Source organism: Brachyhypopomus gauderio, chromosome 8 (genome assembly GCF_052324685.1).
Source record: "Brachyhypopomus gauderio isolate BG-103 chromosome 8, BGAUD_0.2, whole genome shotgun sequence".
NCBI classification, from domain to species: Eukaryota; Metazoa; Chordata; class Actinopteri; order Gymnotiformes; family Hypopomidae; genus Brachyhypopomus; species Brachyhypopomus gauderio.
Window position 1 is genome coordinate 23,101,832 of NC_135218.1, and position 17,169 is coordinate 23,119,000.

The following is a 17,169-nucleotide window of genomic DNA, read 5'->3' on the forward strand; positions in this document are numbered from 1 at the left end:
TTTAATGATTGGTTCAGTTGATTAAAGCCAAAGGCAAAAAGTATGCAATAGATTATCACTTGATGTTTGTATGATGTCAGTATGATATAGGGTCTAAGAACTGTTTTTATATGCTGAAAATGTATTGACGGATTACAAATTGCTCGTTTGGTATTCGCATCTTTATTTATTGTAACTTGACGAGATACAACAGAAGTTAAATGAACAAATATAGTGAATTACAATTATCTTAAAGATAATTATTAATTTCAGCAAGCTACTGACCATAATTAAACGAACATTTTCCATTAAAAAATGACACTCTCAATTTTGACGACAGTCTTGAGGCTATAATGAGCTGCAATCTGATCGTCTCACCCAAGCGTGTCTAATCTGTATAAAGGAGGAAAAACATTTATACGGAGCTCAACCTGAAAGACAAGAAGAAAAAAAAAAAACAATTCGCATGGAATTCATACAAAACACAATCTAAATTAATAGGGGAGAAATTAAATTAAACTGCCTGATTAAAATGTCAATTATGTCAATATGGACTTCTTTATTTTAGCTATTCTATTCTATTCTATTCTATTCTATTCTATTCTATTCTATTCTACAACTTACCTGTATTTTATTTGAAGTGGTGATCAAATTGAAAAATATATGGAAGAAATTGCTTGTAATTTTATTTTAATGATCAAATATCAGACATGTTAAAAGCTCAGAGGCGTTGCTTTTGCATCGCCCATATACCCCCCTAAAACCGAATCTGTGACTATGACGTCCAAACACACATTCGGTTCTACAGGGTATATATAGACGACGGAACCGAGCTTAGATGGAACTTTAACCTTATAAAAACCCGAAGGATTAAAAAAAATATGTGTAATGCAGTCTACAGGTTCGATAGTGACTTCAGAATTCGTTGTGTTTTCCATGGATCATTATATTAATTTTAAGATGTAAAATATCAATTATTGTTTTAAAAGAAAATATATATAATAGAAAAAATGTATATAATGCTAAAAATCCCGATGAAAATAATGCGTCCCTATATTGCAAATTGCTAGGCTATTTCAAAAAGCTGATCTGAGAGGTAAAATAATGTAAGCATCTCACGTGAGCTATCAGAAATGCTGTAATTAAGATTATATTGCTATATAGGTATCATATAGTTTTGCCATGTCATACTGTAAATGTTAATTTGACGTTAAATCCAACTACTGTAAAAATACACGACTAAAATGTGTTATAAAATAATTCTCTTTCTCCTCCTCTCGTTGTCTTCTTCTCTTTTCCTCACCGCAATGCAGTAAAGTAATAAATTTCGAGAAGACGCTCACGTTCACGTTTTCTGTTCAAGCACATACTCGCCTCTAGCAAGTACACGAATACAACTATTAAAGTGATCCTATAACCCTAAACATAGATTCGAAATAATTATAACACCATTAGCAGACATTTTCGTGGATGATAGATTAGTCGGAAAAGAATGCTGTCTGCGAATGAAATTGTCACAAAGGATGCAAATCCAGCTATTTTCACCTGAAAGGGACATTTTACACGTTTAAGTTTTATCAGTTATATAAAAGTAAGCAACTTTTCAACTGAGAAAAAAAATATTTTATTTTTTAAAACATTAAGATAAAATATAATAGATTATGTTTTTTAATCGAATGTCTTGAGAATAGTGGACAAAATATTATACTTACCATGTGACGGGTGAGATTCTTGGCCTTTTAAAACAGTTATTTAAAAAAATCTATTTTTTAAAAGGATCAGTTTTGCTGCAAAACCATAAGAACGCCTCGAATACCCAAGTATCCAACGCATAAGCGCGTGGGAAAGAGAGAAAAGGGGGCCAAAATTGCCACGAGCCCCTCGCGTCTGATCTGTGGCATCCAATGACGGACGCGCGAGCCTCGTAAAACAATTTTACTACCTTGGCTGTAAATCAGGCGGGAGCTTGGATACCTTAGAAACAGCGCAGATTTTCTGTTGCACAATGGTGAGGCCAACCGACCACCAAAATTCACACCCAACGAGAGGGACTATAAGGAGACAAAAAGATACGTTACAAAGCACGAAATGCTCATTGAAAGCGTTGAATTGCAAGGCATATAATGTATGATTTTTGGCACTGTATAGAATTCCATTTATATAAGAAGAATATCAGTTTCTCGCACACTGAAGCTCAAGGATAAAAAAAACCTTTAACAAATTCGTTTTTTATCGTTTCTCCAAGTAAGAAATAGAAATAAATAACAAAATACATCAATATTTATTAACTGTATTTTATTTCAGACGACTGCTTGTTCAGTTCATTTGGATATTTTGATGACTGTGTTTATTTAAAATAATAAATGTACATTTTTATACCTAGTTTATTATTTACTATATTTACCATTAGATTAAACATCTTTACCCTCTTCCAGCGACTAACCAATTAAGAAATAAATGAAACATGAACATGTCCAGGTCCTGTACTACTACCATTATTACGATTACTTCCACTACCACTACTACTACTATTACTATTACTACTACTACTACTACTAATAATAATAATAATAATAATAATATTCCTACTTTTACTACAATAACAACAACAATAATAATCATTATCAATATAATAATTATCGACATCATCATCAACAGCACAACAATTTGCATTAACTAAATTAACATGAATTAATGTTCATTTTCGGGCCCACCAACACAAAAAGAGACAACTAATAGGGGATCGGATTGACGTCGTTTACTGTATTCGTCAGAATATTTAAGAGCTTCTGTGGTAGTGTAACATAGAGCTTTCGCAGATAGGGTTTAGGTCAGACTTTTATTTTGACGACCGTACTGTACTGTAAGTAGAACCCGGATGCATACTTGCATACTTCACAGTGACACTACTTAGCTACAATTGCGGTGGTCGTACTAGGTAATAAGTTAATGTTGTTCTTTTCTTTTCGCTTGCATGTACTTTTGACACAGTTGTGCAGCCATAATCCCAGATCTGTTCACTGTACTGTAGTGAAGGGTACAGGAGTATTCTTGCGTTAGGTGATATCTAGGTTACTTGTTAGCACGCTAGCTAGTGACTATAAAGATAGTAGGTAGTGTGTCATCTTCATCAAGCGGGTTTATCCAGCGAGCTGCTGGGACCTGAAGAAACGCCTTCCCACTCTCATATAACGTTTGTGTGTGTGTATTTTGTACATTTTGTATCAGGTCGGTATTAGGATAGTCGTTCACTGTGCGACTTAAGCGATGTTGTTGGTGGTCTGATGAACACTCCTGTAGTCTAATGTGTCTTCTGTAAGATGGCGCTGTGGAGGGTTGACGGGGTCTGATCTCAGAGACCGTATATATAGTATGTAGTATATATATACACACACGGTCTCTGGTCTGATTCAGACACGCTGGTGGTGTCTAGACGCAGAAGCAGTCACAGACCACCTCCACCGTTTACTGTTGTGCAGGTGTAGAAGAGGGGGCTCGCAGAAACAATGGGAGCTGTTATCTCCCGGTGGAAGGTGTGTATTTATTACCGAACCTTTCTATTAATAACAGATGTCAACATTTAGAAGATTTAGATCTGTGCCTAAATCTTCCTGGGTGGTAAATTGCTTTCAGTTCACATTTTTTTAAACAAATCTTGCACTTACAGGCAAAGCCTACCACAGTGGAGCTGCTGGAGGATCTGGATAAGGTAAGATCTAGAACACCAATGTTTACAGCTCTGCTTTTGCGTGTCTTGTGTAGTAAAGGCTTCTAGCAGCAATCCCAGTGTGTGTGTGTGTGTGTGTCTCTCTTTTCCACACTTTCTCTGTCATCTTCCCCCCTCTGCTGACCGGTTGATTGGCAGGTTGAGGTTTTCGCTAGACAAACTTTATTGTTTCAGAGAGTTGAGTCACGAGCGTGTTCTGGGTCAGAGCCACCCTGTTACGATGCCTGTCAGCTAACGTTATGGCTTGCGTGTGGTGGTGTTTTTGTAGGATATAAAGGACCTTGAAGAGTTCCGTGCGAAGAACCAGCGCCTGCAGAAGTTATGGGTTGGACGGCTGCTCTTCTACTCCGGCGCCCTCTACCTGTTCACCTGCGTGTTTGTGTACTACCTGTACCTGCCCGAGCAGTGGGCCGCCCGTCTGGTCACCGCCCTGCCCCTGCTCCTCTTCCCCGCGCTGTGAGCCTCCCACGCACCACACGCCTCTGCGTCCTGGCCTGAATGGCCTCAGAACGGCACCGTTTACAGTCTGCTTAGCTCATCGGACACATTTACAATAGTTTTCAGACTTTCACAGCCTGAACTCTTATTTCATATTACAAGTCTACAAGTATGTGTGTTAGACACGTCACCTGTTCCTGGTTTGGTCATGGTGTGTTTTATGTTCTCTCTCTGTCTTCACAGAGTGTGGTTTGCACGCAAGCTGCTAATCTTCCTCTTCTCCAAGCGCACGGAGAGAAACAGTGAGTGTGTGAGGCTCGATGTGGGGGATTCTGGTGGGTGGGGCTTCCCTGCTGTGTCTAGGAGACTGCCACAGAGGAGGCGTGTGTTTCTGATGGGCCTTGATCAGCAGCTGATTGAGGATGTGAAATCAGTGGCTCCTCCCCCAGCCCACAGAGTGCCCACAGGGCCGAGAAACTACGGGGCTTCCTGAGCTACAGAAGCACTATTAGATAAATGACCAAAGCAGAAACATTTTAATTTATATATCTATTTATTTTAAATGGTCTGTTTACAGTAAACGAGCGTTCCTTTACTGTATGAAGTGAAGTTAACATTTCTCAATGATTCTTCTTTACGTTATGTAACTGGATGTGCCCTGAATGTTTCAGAGATGCTGTGCTAAATCTATTTTAAGCATAGCTACCCCCACGTGACACACAGTGTCAAACCATTTAGCTCTTCATTTGAGCACTTTATATTGAAAGCAATATCATTGTCATATAGTGTGCTACTTTTTTAATGGTTGAAATGGCTTTTTTCTCCTTTAAAAAGTGATACACCTTTATCACCAGAGGTCAGATTTGACCTGCGCCTTGTTCCCACTGCGTGGTGGGATCACACGGCCTCCAGGGGGCAGTGTGATTGTCACTTATGCCTGAAAAGCTTTCTGGCACTCCAGGTGCTCATTTGGTTACACCGAGTCATTGGCTGAATGATCTGTTGGGTGAAGCTGACCTGAAATGTCGAATTCATTTGTTTGCACATTTGAACAGATTATTTGCCAATGCATGTTTACTCTTTTTTTCAGATGAAAAATTAGAGGACTTGAAAGCAGAAAAAAGAAAAATAGTAAGTGTGTGTTTTTGTGTGCATATATTTAGTGTGTGTGCTTGAGTATAATGACATAATGAAATATAATGAGTCTTATTGTGCGTCCCAACGTAGCATATTGCATGGTGAGTTTCATACCTACAGTTCAGTATAATAACAAGACACTAGTCAGAATGAAAATGCAATACCTGTGATGTGTGTTCTCACTAAATAAATAGTTTTTATTAAATTTAATGTGATTTTGTCTTTACAGCTTGAAGAAGTGATGGAAACAGAGACGTACAAAAATGCCAAGTTGATTCTGGAGAGATTTGACCCTGAATCAAAGAAGAAAGCGGTGTGTCACTGTTTTGTATGAGGGCACTGGCTAATATTACCAGATCCCTTAACTGCAATAAATGCATTGTGTCTAATTAGCTGATGGTCATGAATAATGCATAAAAAATAATGCAACGTTTATTTTAATAGGAACCAGAAGCTACTCCAGTCCGACCTCAAATGACTCCCAGACCTGGTCAAGGTGTGTATTACTACGCACGTTAATCTGTGTACGTGATTGAGCAAAGATTCTAAATGTCTCATCTGTGTTATCCAAAGATGTTAGACAGCGTCACGTTGCCATGGCTACTCCAGGGCCCATGCCCCGCCCCATGACCCCTGGAGCCACGCCCCTCCGCGCAGCTCCCGGGGGCCCTCCAGAGAAAGGTCTCGCTGCTTCTGCCTCCAGCCCGGCAGGAACCATCAGCATGGAAACCCCGCCCTCCGTGAGGAGGAGCCTGAGTCCTTATTCGCCAGTACTAGGACCAGGTGAGACGCGTGTGCGTGTGTCATATACATGTAGATCTTACTTCTGTTTCCTGTAATCTCTCTCTGTGGGACGGCTCCATTGCTATATGGATTCTCTCCAGCACACACATGCAGCCAGAGCTTTAATAGTCTGGGGGGGGTCAGAGCTTAGCACTGTTCTATAATGCGTGTGCCACCGCAGCGTAAAGCAGTCGTGCCCACAGCCGTGCCCACAGCCGTGCCCACAGTCGTGCCCACAGCCGTGCGTTTGCCTGGGTCTCGAGTGGGCAAAATGTGTTCAGAGATTCAGCATCTCCAGTACCCCATGACCCTGAGCCCAACGATGACGTTCAGCAGATGAGACTTTAATGTGTGACGATGCATTATGAAGTGATGATGATGATTACAATTCCGCCCTGCAGGTATGTACCCCCCGGGCCCGCCTTTGGCCCGGCCCGTACTGCCACGAGAGCGTGGTGCGCTGGACCGGGTCATCGAGTACCTAGTGGGAGATGGACCTCAAAACAGGTGCTGACACAGAGGGATGTTTTTACACACATCCGTCTAGACATAACACGCCGTAACCGTTCATAACACGCAGTCCTTCTGTAGAATGAGTAGTAGATAGAATGAGTAGTCTTACCAGTATTACAGCTTTTAACACTCACTCTCTCTCTGTCTCAGATACGCTCTGATTTGTCAGCAGTGTTGTTCTCATAATGGCATGGCCTTGAAGGAGGAGTTTGAGTATTTGGGTAAGATATTAATGCACAGTTCATACAGCTGAACAGTTCATAGTCTGAAAGGTGTATATAGATATAGTCTATTGAGTGTCTGTGTGTGTCTCTCTCTCTCTCTCTCTCTCTCTTCAGCCTTCCGCTGTGTGTATTGCTACTTCATGAACCCTGCACGGAGAACAAGGCCCCAGGCACCACGACTCCCTGAGTTCAGCTTTGAGCGCAGACTCCGCTCAGACTCTCCTGACCCACAATCTTCTGCGGCCGTGGATCCTCCAGGGCAGAGCGACACCCACAATGGTAACCACGTCACACTTCACGTTCTTACATCACCAACATCGCGACCATCAGGTGTCCGGCCGAGACCGCTCAACTGAGTTCATTTCAAGTTCACCGTGTGCTTGAGAGAGAATGTATTTGAAGTTGACCATTTTGTTTGTGTATATGTATGTGTTCTAGAGGGTTTAGTGTCGAACCATCCGAGCCGTTCATCTCTGGGTGTTGCACCCTGGAGCAAAGTCCATGGTTTCAGGACAAAGTCCACAGGTCCTCTAGCCTACATCCTGTCCCTCTTAAACCTGCATGTTATGGCCTCTGATTGACTCGCACATATCTGCCACACTTTTACTTGCTTGCACGCTCTCTCTCTCTCTCTCACTCTCACACACACACACACACACACACACACACACACACACACACACACTCTTTACAAAGGCCACTCTTGCCACAACCATGCTGACTGCTATAAGGGTATTAGTCATCATTCAGCTGACGCACGTGAAGCCTCAGACGGCACTGTTGATATAAGCCTGTGTGTGTGTGCCCACCTGAGTGTGTGTGTATCCACCTGAGTGTGAGTGTTTGTGTGTGCGCGCGCGCATGTGTGCGCATGTGTGTCTCTGTGTAACTGCTGCATACATATGATTGCACATATAGCACATGGGTTTTCCATGTACAGTCTGATGCTAATGTTATATATAATTCTGCTCTTATAAATATAATTTACCAAACATATAGTAGCTGTTGTATTGGGTGTTTGTTGCCATGACATTCGATCATGTATTTTCTTTCCTTCATCATTACATAGGGTGTGAATTGTGGTTTCTGATGGAGTGGTGCATGAACCCTTTGACCAATGAACTCTTTATTTGCACTGACATGTAATTTAGCGTGTTAGTTATGTGTGTTTGTTTTTGTAATTAATGGATCTCTTTAGTGACTTCAGTGATTTGTCATTACAGATGATTTGGAATGCACAGCATCCGCAGATGTGCAGGAGTCGGCCTCAGATGAAGCCCCGCCCACACACGAGGACGACGCAGACGTGCCCTGCCCCCCATGTAGCCCCTCCCCCTCACAGGAGTCTAAGCCAGAGAGTCAAGAAGGGGTCGATGAGCAGGAACAGCAGGAAAGAGAGGATTCAAACTAAGTTTTAGTTTCCTTGCTGCTCAGTCTGCTTTATTTCAAGTCTTTAGCAATTTCTAAGCAGCTGGTAACTTACTGCCTAATGTGTGTTATGCTGGATTTTATTTGCACTAGGTTGTTTTTGCCAAGTTTTATTTTTGGAGTTGAAAATAGAACAATTACACGCCTTGATTTTAGCTCTGCCATCTACTGGACAGGGTTGTTCATTACACTGAAGTTCAGCCAGCTGATCGCAGTTATACTGTATGTGTTATAATAGTCAGGAGTGCAGTCCAAGTCACAGTGTTACAAATATGTAAGTGGGGGTGGCCGTTTTTATACAGGCCACCCTGGGTCCTGGTCCAGACTCTGGAAGGCTCAGGTTAAGGTAGAGTGGAAATGGATGTTCAATGCTAGTCGGTATGAACTGTGTGTCCCAGCCTACACTAACGGCAGGAGCGTACTGCCGCTTCCACAACCCGATGTCGTCATGTTTACTGTCCAGTGCATTTTAAGCATATGATGTGTATTTGATTTTATTTGTCTCATGGCAACACTGTTTTTGTAAAGTATGACATGTTGTTCACTAGCAGCTTAAGGCTTGGTCAGTTGCACTATTTTATCAAAGCGTTTTATTCCTGTTGATTGTGTTGTTGAGTTTTTTGGCCTGCAGCCCATTCATGTCATTTGAGTCAGCTTTCTGGTGCCTTTCTGATGAGTTGGACTTGAGTTGAGTTGAGGCCCATTCCCGGGCAGTAAACCAGGGGAAGTTTGCACAGTTTCTAACTGAGGGGCCGCTTGGCTTCATAGTTCACATGGAGATGTCTATGCTGCATGAACACATTATTACTTTTTATTATGTTTTATTGAAAATTTGTTATGATGCTTCTAGCAGGTAATCTTAGAGGAGTTATTCTGTCAAACTGACCATGATATCTGATGAGAGTAAATGATACTGGTAATCGTAAATCGTGTGGTCAGTTCCTATGAGAAGTGTTCACTCCCTGGTTCAGTGTTCAGTCAGTTGGTACGACTCTGTTTATTTACTGCGGTGCGATGGTGTAGTCCCATTCAGGTGCACATCAGACCTGTTAGGTGTCTGTGCATGATAGCTGTGTTTACACTAGGAGACGTGTGTATCTGCATGGCACATCTAATAAAAATTATTTTGTAAACCATGTGTGCTCGTTTCTAGGTATGTTTTCATATAAAGAAACATGATTAATGGTGGTGGGGAGGTGCTAATGGTTGGTTAATTATGGTGTTCCTCTTGTGATACGTTTAGACGGTGTGATCGCTTTAAATTTGGTGTTCAAGGGAGTGGGGCACGTGCTTGCCGTTCCAGTGCAGTAGGTCGGCTTTGATTGGTGCAGCTGTGGAAGCGATTGCAGTGTTGACCAATACCCTGTCATGTAATTCTAACTGGGCGGGACAAGAGGTCAGCGCGTTGGCCTTGCAAGCTTGTATCTGTAATTAGCTCAATTTTTTCAACATTGATTTGCATGTACTGTACAACAACAGGTAAAATTCAGCAACTAATAATGATTCACAGGCAGTATAAGAAGACTAGAAGCAGATTTTAGAACATAACACCATTTAAGTAGTATATAACAGTGGCTCATGGGTTATACTCATTGTAGTGTATATATATATATATATATATATATATATATATATATATATATATATATATATATATATATATATATATATAGAACTAGCTCACCGTTAGCCACTAGCATTGTAGAATGTATTTGTAAGGGCAACAGACCTTTGGGAGTCATAACGGAACAGATTTGTGATGAGCTGTACTGAATAAAATCAAAATATGTTTTTAGTTGAACTTTACATGGATCTCACATGGGATGACTCACACTGCTTTGTTGTTTTCAAACAATCCCGTATATACTCCTTAGACTGGGTCTCCCAAATGGAGGCGTTAATCGTGTATTGCCCTTATAAATAAGACACTTGGTAGAAGAATGTTTAGAATCTAAGTAAGATCTAGGATGAGGGTTAATATAATTGTTAGAATATCCACAATTATATAATTATTGTCACAATGCACAAACAAAAGTCGTTTAATCTTGGGCTACGATGCTCCTTTAGTCTTACACGTCATGCATCTGTCATGCTGTGAATAACAGAAATTACTGATGCAGGTTTTACTGTTGTCCGAGGCATCATTTCAATAAAGTTTCGATGGAATGACCTTCGGTGACGCAACACCAGCATCCGGGATCTTCGTTAAATTGCGCGGCGAGCAAGCGCAGTAGCCCCTCAGCGGTACGACCTCTGCAGCCGGGTGAGTGAAGGAGAGCCGAGCGGATTTGGCGGCGCTGAAATGTACGAATCTAGTGTCATCTTCATCCTTTAAGCGCGCTGAGACTCATCCGTTCGGCCTTTTAAAGTTCTGGCGACTTTACTGCATGTGTGGCGGGCATCTCTCTGCAAGAGACTGAGGGTTTATATGAGAAATTCCCCCCTGACCTTAACCGTTGTCTCTCTCCGCAGACGGTCCGAGTTGAAGTTTAAATCTGTCCGCTGGTCCGAGATGTTCGTCTGCGCCAAGATCGTGTCTGCGCCCGCACTGGTGTGTGTGTGTGTGTTGTGCATAAGTGTGTATGTATGTATGCGCGCGTGTGTGTGTGTGTATTGCAGGGTTGGGGACATATCTTGCATGACGCTAGCTGGGTTGCTAATGCTAACGTGTTGAACTGCCGTTCCCGACTCAAGGTCATTTTACCGGGCCGGTAACGCGCGTGGACGCCGTTATGGTGCACGAGTCTGCTGCACGAGACCGTTTAACCTCCAACGTAACCGGCGCGAGACGCGGGGGGGGCGTTTGTGCGGAGGCCCGTCCAGGCCCCGGCAGTCCCGTTAGGACTCGCCCTTCGCCTACGTGTCTCGCAGGCTCGGTCAGACCCGTAGCTGCTCGGTGCTCCAGGCTGGATGTCTGTAAAGACGGTTCACTTGATTTAATTCATCACGTGAACAAGCCCTGCACGTACAAACGGGTTGTTTTAAACCATAAACATGTACGTTAGCTAACTGCCAGCTCTACAACTCTGTACCACCCACCCAGTTAACCGCCTGCAGTAAGAGTTTGCAGTAAGACAACCCACCTATGTCCCACAAACTGTCCCACAACTCAAGGTTGTCCGTTAATACATGTTTTCTTGTACTAACTACCCTTTTGCCCTCTGGTTAGGTTCGCTCTGGGACCAGGGCGCTTTACAGACCCCTCTCTTCCTCCGTGATGTCCAGGCTAGACGTCAAATCAGAGGTGATTACAGACTTGATTTTATATATATATATATATATATAGGCTTCATTGCGGTCAAACTTTTGTATACTGTACCTTCCAATAGCAGACTCTAATTTTTATACCCAACACACCTCGTTGTCGACTAACCATACAGGCAAGGTTAAATTTCACTTGCATCACTGGCATTGATTTTTATTTTTATATTGTTTTATGACCAAAAGCCTCACGTGAACTGCAGAATTGCAGTCGAAGTTTTGGGCGTAGTGGATGTTGCTTGTTAATTTGCACAAATCTCTTGCTGCAGGCTAGCCCAGTCCTCCGGCCACAGAGCGCCGTATCCCAGGTTGCACTGAGAGGGTTCCAGACGAGCGCAGTGAGCTGTGACATCGACACGGCTGCCAAGTTCATCGGCGCCGGAGCTGCCACCGTGGGCGTGGCCGGATCAGGGGCCGGAATCGGAACGGTGTTCGGGAGTCTGATCATTGGATACGCAAGGTACGGTGAACCGAGGCCCAGTAACCCCACAGCAGGGCAAGGCACCATACAATGACTATAACCCACCTGAAGCATAACTTGCTGTTTCTGCTGACATTTGCCTTTCGCCTGTTTTTTGTTTTTGTTTATTTTTAAGGCAGGTCAAATGAAACCTTTGGGATCAGTTATAACTTCATCAGCTGATGGTACATGCACTCATCTTGGTTTCTTGCAGTTGAGTTTGGTACTTGGAGAGGTTTTCTCCACTTGAACATGGCTGTCTGAGCCAAACAAATGACTTATTTGTGCATGTTTTCACCCACAAACCCACCTAGTACTGGCTTTTATGAAAGCAGTGGTTCAGTTGCTCAATATTAACACCTTAATTTAACTTTTAAAGTGTCTTAAATGTGGCTGCAGTGGCTGATGAAAGAAGCTTTGTTGGTGAGTTAATCATCTGTAACCGATATCACTGCTTGGCTTCGAAGCAGAGTTTGGGCTATGAAGCCTGATTCTGAGATTGGGGGGGGGGCCTTCATTAGCTCATGGCAGTGAAGCATTATGGGACCTGAGATCATCCTGGATGTATGCGGCGCTTGTTTCATTGTTTGCACTAGAGCTGCAGTGCTAATGTAGCTAGCTGTTTTATTGGCTGCTGTTTAGAGCAGGTTTGGGCACAACACATGCAATAGGTCTGAGGTTAAGTAGATTCCTGTACTTGTTTCCTGGGTTGGGACCAAACGTTCTACTGCAAAACTACGTCTTGTGCACCAACCATGGCTTGACTGGTCAGCTTGCTTTTGGGGAGGTGCTAATAACCCTCTTTTACTTAAACTTGTGATTCACAAGTCTTTCATATCCTTTAGACTAGAGCAGTGGTGCAGTTCTGGAGGATGGTCACACAAAGTAGCGTTTGCTCCACTCAGACACTAAACCTCGTAGTTGATCGATTGATGGGTTGACTCGGGTGTTAACTAATTTAGCACTGTAGTCAGACCCTAAGTGCCAGTCCAATATGGTTTGGTGATTGACCACACCAAATCCTTGGTGAGTAGGTGATCTTGGTCTAAACAAACTCTGAAGCAGTTTGTGGTGATCTGACCAAACTGTTAGATGTACCTCACCTTTGAGCTAAATGGTAAGTTTAACCTGGAATAATTTACAGCCTTAGTAATATAGTAATTTTAGTTTTAAGCTATGGGTTTGAAAACGCCAAATTGCAACTCTGTCCCAATAAGGTGTCGTACAGCCTTATTAAATGAGACTCAGCAGGACTTCTCAAAGTACTGTGCTCTGGGTTAGCATTAGCGGCTAAAGACCTGTGACTGTCAGTACTAGCTTTGTTCCATCACTTCAAAAACGCGAATCAAATGCATTCCAAGCGATGTTTGATCTTTGTGAGGCATCACTAGGTGGTAATAAGATCAAATCTAGCTATGATCCATCAGCTGTAGCAGTATTGTTGTTGCTGTCTCATCACTGCATCATTGCTGCCGTTCTCGTGATTCTGGGTTGTCCAGTTTTGTGTGGTTGGTGGAGAAGGCGAGACGGGTCTTCAGAGCGTCCTGAGCCCTTGTCACATGACCCTGTGCTTCCTCGTCCTGTAGGAACCCATCGCTGAAGCAGCAGCTGTTCTCCTACGCCATCCTGGGCTTCGCCCTGTCCGAGGCTATGGGGCTCTTCTGCCTGATGGTTGCCTTCCTCATCCTGTTCGCCATGTGAAGGCAACACTGTATCTCCATCCTCCGAGATGGCACGACCACCCATGTTGGCTATGCCAAGAGTTCTGTATTGGTGTCATGACAGTTGTACATTTTCCAAGTGTTTGCGTGGTTTTTTTTTTGTGTGTGTGTGTATGGCTGATGGACTAAACGGAAGACCATGTAAAATGAATCCAATTACAGAATTAAAACACCTTTCACTACTAAGTGTTTTGAGTATTTTTGAAGCTCAGCCGAGTTCCTGTGGACTTGAAGTTCGACAGCAGTAGAAGAACCTGATGGGTGAACGGGTCGTTTGTAGACCTTTGACCTGATCCTACCGAATCCTCATCCAACGAAACAAACCCATCTGCCTTCAGATATGATTGCGTTTTGGGAACATCCATTACTGGCACAATTAACTTTTGTACCAATGAACTGGGTGGTTGGTGTTTAGTGCTTATTTCTTTAGGTTTGCTTGTAAATGAAAGTGTCAGGACTGATTACATTACCTGAGCCTGACTATAAATGTTCTGTCCTGTGTTTTGTGTTCATGTAGTTGGAAGTGGTGGTGAGTGTGACTGTAATGTACACTAACACCACGTACAAATGTAAATGTAAAAATGCCATAGGTGTGTGTACCTCCAAAATATAACTGGGTCCAGCTGTGTCAACACACATCACCCATGGTAATGTCACTAGGTCTTGATGTATTTGACAAAATGCATGGAGTCCAATTTGTAGGAGCTTGGAGAGCATACAGCAGCTGCGTCTGACTGACGTTAAGGTGCTACGTTCAGCTAGCACACAGATGTTTATGCTACTGAAAAGTCATAGGTGCCAGTAGCAAGTGAGTCATCATATTGTTTTCCTGTTGTGGCCCTCAGGACCCTATTAAATGATACTGGTGCTTGAGATCTCAAGACCTGTTAGATGATGCTGGTGTTGTGCAGAGTCTGACCCCCCCCCCCACACACACACACACACACACACAAACTCGCATAAAGACGCTACAGATGATATTCGCAATTTACACTGTTTCTATGTGTGCCTCCCCTTAATGACCACAAGCAGCAACAGTTCTTTGTGAAGACGGATGGTTTATGGTGTAACAAACTCATTTCCCATCGTGAGAACTACAAATACAGGATTGCAAAGATATTTGCTATAAATGACAAAGATCATGACATTTATCCTTTAACTTCATTAATGTAACTAAAGCAAATGTAACATGTTCGATACAATTCACGTCTTTAAGAAATGCGCTACATATACCTGCATTAGCAGACTAACATTCACGTAGAAACAAATATTAAACAAACCTCGTTAACTGCTTTCGCTAAAGGAGAGGAAATATAACATCTCGTAGTCTGACGAAAGTCAGATGAACTTCTCTTCAGTAGTAGTTACTTTATCTTAGACAATGAACTTGAGAATATAAAGAATAACACCAACACGACGACAACTTAAAGTAAACACATGTGCTTTTCAAATCAAAAAAGAAAGAAAGAAAAACAGCGAAGTGGAGTGTAAAATCAGCAGTTGTCTACAAGCAACCCGGACCCCAAGAAAAACCGTTCGTCTCTATAGCAACACTAAACACAACCGCACAAAAGTAAACAACTCGTCTGTCAGCTACACTCCCACCAAATCACTTATGATTTTCAATCAAGAGCTGACAAATGTTCTCTACTAACAAACTAGATGTGGTAGAGAATAACCACTATCTAAATCCTATCAGTAGCTTCTAGCAAGATCACTGTTTTATGAATGGGTCTCTCTAAGAAGATAGGCTTGGCAGTGCGTTTGCCATATTTATCCAGATTTGAGTCACCAACAAGTAGTTTCACCCAGGGGCGGTTTGTTCATTAGGGCGATTGGGCGACGCACCACCAGGATGAAAAGGAGGTTTTTTTTTCTCTCATTCTATCACGGCATTTCACTAGCTATGTCTGTACTGGACAGCGTCTCTTGCCTCTGAATGCCATTGTCCAATCAGCGATGAGGTGCATTCCCTGTAGTCCCGCCTTTTTTGGGGCGATTTGAGACTAACTGAAAATCGCCCCGACTGCTCTCATAGACTCTCATGTTAAAAGTTTTTTTTTCAAAGTGTAGGTGCTGCAATGCAATGTCTATGGGTTCCGGGAGGGCTTGCCCCTACGTGCTTACGTCAGACGTAACGTAGGGAAATTACGGCAGCTCGCAATCTGCTCAACATGGACAGCGTTCCTTCAACACAGAAAAACTCGATCGTGTCATTAAAAGAAGTGCCATTCTCTCGTCGTAACAATGACAACAAATTAGCAACTAAGGAATTAGGGCCACCGAGGCCAAATTTAAGCATAAAGCAAGTGTCTACAAAGGGAGGAAAAACATATAACCGGGGTTTTTCCCTTAACTGGTATGAACGGAAAACATGGTTAGCGGGCTGTGTACTTGTACTTCAGTACAAGTGAGTAATGTAATTAGTGATTGAACTGATTGTTTAATATTTAGTGCTTAACTGCACATCAGCCTTAATGTTTTTGCCCATTTAAATTTTAAAATGCAACACCCAAAATAAAATGCTGTCTGAGAATACAGAAATTGAGTGGGAAAGATTCAGTTTATTTAATTAATGGTAAATCTGGCCTCTCCATGTTTAAAATTGTTTGTGAGGGCAAACTGAGAGATGACAATTTTTGTTGACTACAGTTAATTGTTCATTGTACAGCTTTAACCAAGATGATATTTACAAGATATATCGGTGCAAAAATACTGTACAGTCTATAATGTAAAGAGAAATATATATTTATGATTATATTTTAATTGGTTAAGTCAGTTTTTTATTTACCCACTGAAATGGTCACCTTGGATGTCATCACAACAATTGCCCCCCCTGAGATATTTGTCAGGGGCCGCCACTGGTTTCACCTTCCTCACTTTCCCGTCACGTCCTAGGTATACTTCCAGTACTCTTGCTAACTTCCACTGATTCCGTGGAGCAGAGTCATCTTGCAGAATAACGATGTCGTTGACCTCTGCATTCCTCCGATCCTTGTTCCATTTCTGCCTAGCTTGAAGATTAAGAAGGTATTCCTTCTTCCAACGAAACCAGAAGTCATTGGCCAAGTATTGCACCCTGCGCCACCTCTTGTGAAGGTAAAGATCTTCTTTAATGAACCTTCCCGGTGGGGGTAAAATGATCTTGGACTTCATTGTCAAGATATGGTTCGGTGTGAGAGGCTCTGGACCGTGTGGGTTGTTCAGATGTTCAGTAGTGAGTGGTCTACTGTTTATGATAGCCATTACTTCATATAGGAAGGTGCGTAAAGAGGCACTATCAAGTCGCCCTGCTGAATGATCGAGAACAGACATCAGTATACTTCTTACTGTGCGTATTTGCCTTTCCCAAATACCTCCCATATGGCTTGAAGATGGTGTGTTCATGAGAAACTCACAACCTAGTGCTTTCACTTGCTCTTGGTTCATTCCCCTTGCAGCTTCAATGAACTCATTTCTTGCACCCATAAAATTGGTACCTTGATCACACCGAATTTG

The 17,169-nt window shown here is 42.4% G+C and overlaps 2 protein-coding genes across 7 annotated transcripts; both read left to right on the forward strand.

The window, feature by feature from the left end:
- Positions 1–2,832: 2,832 nt before the first annotated feature.
- Positions 2,833–9,367, forward strand: lnpk (lunapark, ER junction formation factor). Of its 5 annotated transcripts, none has more exons than XM_077015579.1 (14): positions 2,833–2,917; positions 3,459–3,512; positions 3,647–3,688; positions 3,975–4,162; positions 4,388–4,446; positions 5,235–5,275; positions 5,511–5,594; positions 5,726–5,777; positions 5,855–6,064; positions 6,466–6,571; positions 6,728–6,798; positions 6,916–7,080; positions 7,240–7,326; positions 8,025–9,367. In XM_077015579.1, exons 2-14 carry the CDS (start codon positions 3,486–3,488, stop codon positions 8,210–8,212), a joined length of 1,320 nt encoding a protein of 439 aa, XP_076871694.1. In that variant the 5' UTR covers positions 2,833–2,917; positions 3,459–3,485; the 3' UTR covers positions 8,213–9,367. The 5 variants fall into 5 exon arrangements, with proteins under 5 accessions (XP_076871694.1, XP_076871699.1, XP_076871695.1 ...); XM_077015580.1 differs by having other exon boundaries at positions 2,853–2,917; positions 3,394–3,512; XM_077015581.1 differs by lacking the exon at positions 2,833–2,917 and adding an exon at positions 2,930–3,178.
- A 1,048-nt stretch (positions 9,368–10,415) lies between these two features.
- On the forward strand, positions 10,416–13,857 carry atp5mc3b (ATP synthase membrane subunit c locus 3b). 2 transcript variants are annotated; one of them, XM_077015586.1, is made up of 5 exons: positions 10,416–10,492; positions 10,702–10,780; positions 11,399–11,473; positions 11,760–11,950; positions 13,537–13,857. In XM_077015586.1, exons 2-5 carry the CDS (start codon positions 10,742–10,744, stop codon positions 13,649–13,651), a joined length of 420 nt encoding a protein of 139 aa, XP_076871701.1. In that variant the 5' UTR covers positions 10,416–10,492; positions 10,702–10,741; the 3' UTR covers positions 13,652–13,857. The 2 variants fall into 2 exon arrangements, with proteins under 2 accessions (XP_076871701.1, XP_076871700.1); XM_077015585.1 differs by having other exon boundaries at positions 10,434–10,533.
- Positions 13,858–17,169: the final 3,312 nt, after the last annotated feature.

Coding starts and splice junctions, on each gene's coding strand:
- lnpk (XM_077015579.1), top strand. CDS start 3,486: ATGGGAGCTGTTATCTCCCGGTGGAAG. Junction 3,689..3,974: donor TGCTGGAGGATCTGGATAAG/GTAAGATCTAGA, acceptor GTGTTTTTGTAG/GATATAAAGGACCTTGAAGA. Junction 7,327..8,024: donor TTTCAGGACAAAGTCCACAG/GTCCTCTAGCCT, acceptor TTGTCATTACAG/ATGATTTGGAATGCACAGCA.
- atp5mc3b (XM_077015586.1), top strand. CDS start 10,742: ATGTTCGTCTGCGCCAAGATCGTGTCTGCGCCCGCACTG. Junction 10,781..11,398: donor TCGTGTCTGCGCCCGCACTG/GTGTGTGTGTGT, acceptor CCCTCTGGTTAG/GTTCGCTCTGGGACCAGGGC. Junction 11,474..11,759: donor GGCTAGACGTCAAATCAGAG/GTGATTACAGAC, acceptor CTCTTGCTGCAG/GCTAGCCCAGTCCTCCGGCC.